This window comes from Ascaphus truei, chromosome 1 (genome assembly GCF_040206685.1).
Source record: "Ascaphus truei isolate aAscTru1 chromosome 1, aAscTru1.hap1, whole genome shotgun sequence".
Classification (NCBI taxonomy): Eukaryota; Metazoa; Chordata; class Amphibia; order Anura; family Ascaphidae; genus Ascaphus; species Ascaphus truei.
This window is the reverse complement of record NC_134483.1, coordinates 117,383,664-117,392,958: the sequence shown is the minus strand read 5'-3', so window position 1 is coordinate 117,392,958 and position 9,295 is coordinate 117,383,664. Positions and strand designations below refer to the sequence as shown.

Genomic DNA, 9,295 nt, shown 5'->3' with positions numbered 1-9,295 from the left:
ACCTCTCTTCCCCCCTTCACTCTCTTCCCCCCTCACCTCACTCTTCCCCCCCTCACCTCACTCTTCACCCCCTCACCTCACTCTTCCCCCCTCACCTCTCTCTTATCCCTCACCACTTCTCTCTTTCCCCCCTCCTTCACCTCTCTCCCACCCCCCTCCTTCACCTCTCTCCCCCTCACACCTCTCTTCCCCCCCTAAACCTCTCTCTCAAGCCCCTCAGCCTTCTCATCTTCTACTTTACTTCTTTTTCCTACACAGGTATATACACTGATAAAAATCAATGACTTCAAAAATGTATCTTTTTTATGAAAAATTAAAAAAAAGCCTACATTTAGCCTATAATAGTAATAATCCCCTCAGAACAGGGCATTATTGCCAGTAATGCCCTGTTCTGAGGGGATTATTACTTAATTATTGTTTTCTAGAAACAATTTGCATGTTTTTGCTGTTTACAAATAAGAAATGTTATTCTGCTGTACACTGGTGTTACACACCATCTCTGTGCTTACCTGACAGGAATAATGCTGAGTAAACCAAAGATGCAACACAAAATGAAACAGAATCCACTGAACCAATCTAGTGTAGCTTGATATACTTTATTGAATCCTGCTGAAAAACTCACGCCCGCAATGTCTATGGCCAGCTGAAGCACGACAAAGACTTTGCCTGGAAAGGAATATAGAAAGCAGGAACGGAATATTAAACAAGATGTGGTTATAAGGACTGATCGGTATGAGTGAGTAAAGAGTGAGAAAATAACATAGCTATTTGGTAATGTATGAACGAGGGCTGTGGCCCAACAGGAGTGATAACTCAGTCAAAGAGAGGCTAGATATGTTAATGAGATATGCAAAGTATATTTCAATGACTCGCACCCCAATGGGCACTGGGGATGTCACTTGTAATGATCTTGTATTTACATGGTAGTCACATTTTATTGTCTACACCTGAAAGCTTTTTTTAGCAGCAGTGTCTCCTGTGATTTTAAGGTACAGAGGGTTTTGTTAAATTAATTTCTTAGCTAAGATACAAAATGGAAAGCTGTCACTCACCATACGCTGACCTGTGAATATGTTTGGATATCACAGACCTGATGGCTGGTGCTGGGATTAGAGAGAACATCATCACAGCCCGAGCTAGAAATAAGAAATAGTTATAAGGAAAAAAAGTCATTATTAATGTAATTAAATGGAAAATGTAGGAGGAAATGTTTTAATTATCTGAACATATTTTATTATAAATACCTTTAACAGCAAAACAAATTATACTGTATTGTGATATACTGTAGACAAAAAAGTAAAAATAAATATATATATTTTTGGGGGATTCTCGATGTATTGAGGGAAACGAGTAAAACCACAGAGTGCCAGCATCATATTTCAAAGTGGGGAGCATGGTCATATACTTTAGTTGGTGTTGGAGGTTAGTCAGCATCAGGAAGCATATCGAAGCGCAAAAAGAGAAACATCAGCACACCAGATTATGGTGGGCACTTTACGGGTACGGGTGGGCACTTTTACTGGTGTACTGGTTTTGGCTCTAAAAATAATTGGTGTATAGCCCCTGCACTGGGCCAGGTTACCCCCGTAGGCCCCAGTTAGTCCCCGTATCCTATAACCCAGATTGTGGTTGCTACAAGGTCATGCCCCCTTTAGTTTTTTGCTAAGTTCAGGGACACAGTTCAACTGCTGCGCAGCCCTGATCATCGTATCTGGGATCAGACACCACTCGAGATAGAGACTATCTTCAAGGTGGGGACCATCAGGAGGGATACCACCCCACGCGGAGGTGGATTCATCATGGGATCAGCGGATCCACTCTGTATTCCTTTCAGCGCTCCCAGGTGTGGACACATCTGGCAGGTACCTTCTTCACAACACGTGCACCAACCACCTACTCAAACTAGTGGTCTGCGCTGTCACACACTTGGGTGGGCTTGGGACTCTTGGGACACCGGGTTGGGGAATAAGGTGTGGGGTTATGGCCCTGTGAGGCCCAGTGTTACAGGGTGACATTATTGTCATATGGTTATATTGTTATATGCTTCTGTGTGCATATAGTAAACTGTTTTATCCATACTCTGGTGCAAGTGGTTACTGTATGTGGTTCCTGTGTCAGGGTTATTCTACACTCTAGGATCCTGCACAGGTGGAGGCGCTGTAAGTTCCAGGATACACCCCAGGTTCCCATTAGCAGAGGCTCAGGCATCCTGTGAGCCTGACAGGTAATGCACCACACCTGATAATGCATGTAGATTTCCCCACATGGTCCCTATCTGTGATTGGGGGGGGGGGGGGCAAGTGTGTTACAGGTGTGGCCTGGGTTCCTCTGTCCGTTCCCTACCTCCGCTGGGATCGGGAGAAGTGGCGGCCATTGCTGATAGGCTCTGCATGGGGAACTACATGCCCCATAATGCATAGGGGCGAAGAACACATGATGTCAGGGAGCCAATAGCGCGGCCGGATTCCCTTGCACAGGGAGAGATACATTTTGCGCACTGTGAGGAGCAGGCCAGTTGGAAGAGGGACAACAAAGGGTCAAGTAGTGTCCAGGGCGTGGTACTCCTCTGGGCGAGGCCAGACTGTGTCCCCCAGGCTCCAGTTAGGCCCCAACTCACTAGTAGAGCAGTGATTGCTTTAGGGACAGGCCCTTAGGTAGGGATGCTGCCCCATTACCTATTTGGTAGTCAGGGACACAGTGCTACGCAGCACAGCCCTGCAAGGTGGGTTCCGGAGTCAGAATGCCACAAAGGACACAGAAACTATACATATGGTGATGTTATCCACGCCGGAATTTACCCCACGCGGTGGCGGATGACGACATTGGACCGGACGGTTCCCTGTATATTCTGCAATACCCGGGTGCAGGAGCCCTAGTACCTCTAGGGGGAAGGGGTTTTTCATATTGTTAACCCTGTTACAGTATAGGACTGCTTGCATATCATATTAGTAAAGGTTATTGTTATATGTTGTGTGGTACTATTATTTGTTCCTGCACGGGGTTATCCCCAACAATAAGGAGCCCGTACAGGTGGAGGCGATGTCATCTAGTAGCTCAGGTGTACCCAAGGCTCTCAGTGGCGGAGGCTCAGGTCTCTGTGAGCCAACAGGTAATATCAGCACCCGTAGACTCTTCCCATAAAGGGGTAAGAGGGCTACACAGGTGTTTTGGTTTTGTATGCCGTTTTGGTTCTTTAGCATTTTAGTGTTTTGGTTTGGAAGAAACACATTTTTGGGGGATATGGTTTGGATATTTAAAAAAATGTAACTAAAGTCATAAAAATGCCCAAATGTGGCCCTGAAAACATATATCCTAAAGTTTCCTGTTGCAACTGGGGGTTTTGTAATGGATCCCTTTCAGGCTTTAAAGATGTGATTTATTCCTTGTTTGTTGTATCTCATGTCATAGAAGAATAAATACAGGTTTTATTTAAGACTTTAATATAAATCCAAAGCTATTCAAATGCTAACTAATGTTAACAGTAAACAAGAAAGTGATATACTTTAAGTAATATAATATGAAAAATGCATGGCACACTACACATTATACAGTTCATTTGAAAACTTCAGTTTGTTTGCACAATAAATCTATACAGTAAAAATTATGTCTGTGTACTTGTTGAATTACTTTGCAAATTCCTTCTCAGTTACTGCTTTTTCTTCTGGTAAATCTATACAGTATATATATGGATAAGGATGCCTGCAATTCATTATGATGTCACAAGTATGATGTCACGTGCCAGATATATAGCCTACAAGGTACAAAACCTAGTGGCTGACTTGCCACACAGACACACAGACAAACATTCTGAAAGATCTATCTATCTATCTATCTATCTATCTATCTATCTATCTATCTATCTATCTATCTATCTATCTATCTATCTTCAAGGACAGGAGCAAGTGGGGAGGAGACAGAAAGATTGACAGTAATGAGGGGAGGGGAGACAAGCAAGGAGAGGAGGAGTCAGAAAGAGACAGAGAGGAAGACAACAAGGAGGGGAAGAGAAACGGCAAAGTAGGGAAGGAGAGAGAGAGAGAGAGAGAAGCAAGAAGAGGAGGAGACAGATGAGTTAATAGGAGAGGAGGGAGTGTAGTGTGCACAGAGAGGAGCAGATACAGTAAGGCAGGGAGTGCAAAGAGTGGGGAGGAGAGAGTGCAATGAGGAGCAGGGCATGATGGAGAGAGTTAGGTGGGAAAGAGGGGACAAGAGACAGCAAGGTGTTACAGGGAGGGGTGAAAACAAAGAGTAATGTTTAATTAATAACCTTTAAGATCTACTAGATCAGCATATGTGACGCCGGATAGTTTATTTTTAATTTTTTTTACCTATTTGTTTAAAATGTTTAAAGACGGTGTTTAAAGACGGTGTTTAAAAACGGTGTTTAATAACGGTGTTTAATAACGGTGTTTAATAACGGTGTTTAATAACTGTGTTTAATAGGGAGAAGGAGTGGCTCAGTGAGTAAAGCCACTGATTATATTAAAAAATCCTGGGTTTGAATCAGGGGAACCTGGTTCAATTCCCTGTAGCTGTGTCTTGTGACCTTGGGCAGGTCAATTTATCTCCCTGCGCCTCAGGCAGCAAAAACATTGATTGTAAACTCATCTGGGCAGGAACTGTGTCTGTAGAAATCCTATTGACAGTGCTGTGTAACGTGCACATTACTGTAATTGTGAAGTGCATTGGGAGAAAATCTCTGTATGAAAAAAAAGTTGTTATTAATGCAAAGGTGTGTTTTTCACTCACAAAACTAAATACACAGTATAGTATTAAATGACTGCTTACTGAATTATTGATTTGTATTTACTTACCAATGAAGTACAGGAAAGTCCAGCGCACAAAGGCCATTATCAGAATCCCAGCGCAGAATGACACCATTCCAATAATGATCATGGTTATATCACCCAAACACTTGGAGAAAACATAAACCCCTAGGAAGCTGGTGATGTAAATCATGTAGCCGGCAGCATTGCCGTAACCAATATCCACTGGACCCCAGCTTAAAGGTTTCTTTAGCACATACACATTAATCACATCTTCAGCTGCAGTAGAAGCAATATTGTATAGGATTGCGCTGGCAAACAGAATAATGATAACATTGGATGGAGGTATGTGAGCATCAGATGTGTTGACTGTTGAGTTTTTATCAGACTTGTCACCAAACAATCTGCTGTGTTCTGTATACTCTGAGTTGATGGGTTCATGTAGATTTTCCCTGATGACTTCTTCTGAATTAGGTATTCTCAAAACAAAAATGCTATACAGGAGGCAGAAGGCATAGCAGGTAATGCTACAGGAGACCAGAACAGCACCCTGATGGTGTGCAATTTTTAAATGGATGAAGATATGACCAGATGCCAAGCTGCCAATGAAACCAGCCAACCCATGAACCAGTTCAATGATAATGAGTTGTAGAGACCTTCTTTTGTCAGAGCAGCCCAGTGATACCCAGACCATGACACCGGACCAGTAAGTTGTGAACCAACCAGTTAAACCATTCAAGGCAGCAGAGCCGTACATCACCTCTATTGGCCAGTCCAGAAGAATCACGAAAAGCAGAAGCAACCTGGATATCAGGTACCCACTCAGAGGCACACATATAGGGATCTTCCTGTTCTTTTTGTCACCAATTTTTGCTAGAATATACGCAGACAGCAGAGGGGTTAACCCCATAATCAGGTTGTAGCTGATGTAGAAGTTTGAGATGGCTTTCTGTAGTGCATCCTCACTGGAGCTGTTAGAAGAGGAGTTAGTGTGATTATAATTATTCTTCACCACCATCAGCAGCCCAGTGTCGTAGAAAGAGCTGCCAACCTGGACTCCTGCAACTACAGGCTCAATCCAGGTCCTCACCATCACCATGGTTAAGGGTATATGGTATCTTCAATGCCCCTCGTTATGGATATTAGTCGGTACCATAGCGCACACTAAATTAAGATTATACATAGACAATACTTTCTTTTTCAAGATAGTGTGGTTGAAATCTATTGTGGTATATAGTATTAGCAGTAATGAACAAGGGTGGATAGGCCAGTCCAAATGAACATACAGTAGAAGTCCTCATTAGTCTATAGAGCTGGGATATTCAAATAGTGAACTTGGATCGGGTTGTGGATGGTATTGACTTGATCTCAAACATGTCTCCTGGAGAATCTTCTTCATCTTACCATTTCTGCCTCTCTGCTCAGAACATCTCAGCAGGGATTGGGCCATCCATGGGTATGACTGGACCCAATAAACTTAAGGTAGCTGCAAAGGGATTCCCGTAAGAAAAATTAAAGGTGTTATACCATGTAGTATGGCCACGAGACGTTTTGTAAACAATTTAAGAATCTTACAAACGTCTTTAATCTATTCTAACTGTGCAATAAACAAAGGTTTTGCTCTCCTTTTGTTGCTCTGGAAATTAATTCCAAATTACATGAGCCTCTGAAGAGTATTTGCCAAACATTTGTTTTCTTTACTCTTATGCCACCCTGTCCTTATCTGTCAGCCAATAAAGATATGGGGAGGGTGACAGTTGCAAGGCCTTGCTGAACACACAGTGACATCAGACAATAGGGAGTAGCCAGAGGAAATCAAAACCGTCCTAAGTCTTACTGTAGCTCATCATGTTTATAAACTAACTTAAAATATATTTTTCAAATACTTATTTATAGATGTCAGGTTTTTGTTAAAAGAAAAAAGGCACCAATCGCCAGATGTAACCCCTTAAACATCTCTGCCATGAGTTTGGTCCTTGGAAATACAGTATTGATCCTTTGAACAGCCATATTTCAGCTGCAGCTAAATAAGTGATTGTCTTTACAAGATGTTCAGGAGATGCACGTACAATAGGAGACATTTGTCAGCAGATCAGATGTGCCACTATTTTCATGATCTTATAATGGAAAACTCTACAGGAAGAATGACACAAAGGTTTGGGAAACTTGATTGCAACAGGCATGCAGTTCTGCTTTTTGTTTCTCACTTGTGGAAAGTACAGTAAGTGGAAGGACTTTTTCATTGGGGAGTAAATATAATAAATCCCTTCCTCCCCCTAATGGTATACATGTAGAAGGAATTATTTAAGTCGGAAAACAAATTGAAATTTTTGCCACTCCTATATAATTTAAAATCTCTATGCACTTCCATATTGTCCTGTTGTGCTGCCGTGTGTGTATGTACAATGATGAGTTGGTACACAGTAGTATTAACTATCTCTATTTTATTTACTTCAGTACAAAGACATACAGTACATAGACATACAGTGTAAATTAGCTCTGTTCCTGCACATCCTATCCCTTCCTGTCCTTGCACAAAACTTCCTGTACTCTTCTCCTTTCCTCAGTCTTGGACGAGGGGTCAAGGGTAATGCCCTTTATTTATTTATTTTATTTATTATCTTTTACCAGGAAGTAGTAATATATTGAGAGTTACCTCTCATTTTCAAGTATGTATTGGGCACAGAGTTGTAACAGATTCATGGTTACAAATACAAGATTACATTAAGTGAAGAGGGTTATACATTATGTATAAAGATATTGCATGAGCAGTTTAATATATTTTATCTTTTAGGCGTATGTAACAGTTACAGACCAGATTAAAATTTGAGACAGCTTTAGTTTTGAAAGAACTTAGACTGGTGGCAGCTTTGAGAGTCTCAGATAGATTGTTCCATGTGTGGGATGCACGGTAAGAGAAGGAGGAGCGGTCGGATACTTTGTTGATCCTTGGGACTGCGAACAATCGTTTGGTGTCAGATCTCAGGTGATAAGTGCTGTATGTGGTAGGGGTGAGGAGCTTGTTCAAATAGGCGGGTAGCTTGCCCAGAATGTATTTGAAGGAAAGACAGGAAAGATGAACTTTGCGCCTAGACTCAAGTGATGACCAATCTAGTTCTTTGAGCATTTCGCATTGATGTGTGTTGTAGTTACATTGGAGGACAAAGCAGCATATTGAATTATAGAGGGTGTCTAGTTTGCCAAGGTGAGTTTGGGGTGCTGTACCATATACCAGGGGGGCGCAAACTTTTTTCCCTGCGCCCCCCTGCCGGCTGTCCCGTCACTCCCGCGCCCCCCCCAACCCCAACTTACCCGCGCTCCGGCGTAATGACGTCACGTTGCCATAGCATTTTGATGCCGCGTTGCCATGGCGACGCAGGGAGTAAGCCGCCGGAGCCACGGTAAGTTAGGTTTACAGAGGCCCTGCAGCTCCCCCGGCACTTAATTTAAGTGCCTTCGGGAAGCGTGCGGGGTCTCTGTAAACCCCGCACCCCCCGTCAGCAGTCTCGCGCCCCCCCTGGGGGTTGCGCCCCCCAGTTTGCGCACTGCTGCCATATACTATGTCCCCATAGTCGATAATTGGCATTTGCGTCTGCTGTGCGATGCGCTTTCTGACCAGCGGGCTTAGGGAGGATTTGTTCCTATAAAGTACATCTAGTTTGGCATAGGTTTTGGATGTCAGGGTATCAATGTGCATCCCAAATGTTAAATGGGAGTCAAACCATATGCCCAGATATTTAAAACTAGTAACAGGAGCTAGGATGGTATTAGAGCTGGTTCTGATCTGAAGCTCTGTCATTGGTAGCTTTGGAAATTTAGCCGGTCCCAAATACCATTATTAAAGTCTTGTCAGAGCTAAAAAAAAGTTTGTTTTGGGAAATCCAATTTTCAAGTCTCAAAAAAATCATATTGAAGTACGTGTTTAAGGTCAGAAAGGCTATGGCTGTGTGCATATAGGACTGTGTCATCTGCATACATGTTTATTGTGGCTCCCTTACAAGCTGTAGGTAAATCATTAATAAAGACTGAGAAGACTAGGGGGCCCAGAACCTTGTGGGACACCACAGGTGATATTCAAGTGGTTGGAGTTAGAGCCTCAGATAGACCCATATTGGGATCTACATGATAGGTAGGAATTAAACCAGTGTAACACATATTCTCCCCCAACCCCCACAATCGCAGATAGGGACCATGTGGGAAAATGTAAATATGTTACCAGGTGTATGGTGCATTACCTGTTAGGCTCAGTGGGAGCCTGGGGTATATCCTGGAACGTACTGCTTACAGTGCCTACACCTGTGCAGGGATTCTAGTGTGTAGAATAACCCCTGACACAGGAACCACATACAGTAAGTACTTACACCAGGGTATGGATAAAACAGTTTACTATATGCAACTAGATTATAACACATCACAATATAACATCTATAGCATCACAGTAGTGTCACCCTTTAACCTGGCCTCACTGGGCCTCAACCCCACCACCAAGCACCCAAGTGTCTCAAAAGTCCCACAGCCCCACCCAAGTG

General features: G+C 42.9%; 1 protein-coding gene across 1 annotated transcript; it reads right to left on the bottom strand.

Annotated features, from left to right (window-relative positions):
• Positions 1-505: 505 nt before the first annotated feature.
• On the bottom strand, positions 506-5,865 carry LOC142469467 (solute carrier family 46 member 2-like). Its single transcript, XM_075576268.1, has 3 exons — positions 4,815-5,865; positions 1,053-1,136; positions 506-666 (listed from the first exon to the last, which is right to left on the bottom strand). The coding sequence occupies exons 1-3, from the start codon at positions 5,863-5,865 to the stop codon at positions 506-508; spliced, it is 1,296 nt and encodes a 431-aa protein (XP_075432383.1).
• Positions 5,866-9,295: the final 3,430 nt, after the last annotated feature.

Coding starts and splice junctions, on each gene's coding strand:
- LOC142469467 (XM_075576268.1), bottom strand. CDS start 5,865: ATGGTGATGGTGAGGACCTGGATTGAGCCTGTAGTTGCAGGAGTCCAG. Junction 1,137..4,814: donor GACTTTCCTGTACTTCATTG/GTAAGTAAATAC, acceptor TCTTATTTCTAG/CTCGGGCTGTGATGATGTTC. Junction 667..1,052: donor TATTCACAGGTCAGCGTATG/GTGAGTGACAGC, acceptor ATTCCTTTCCAG/GCAAAGTCTTTGTCGTGCTT.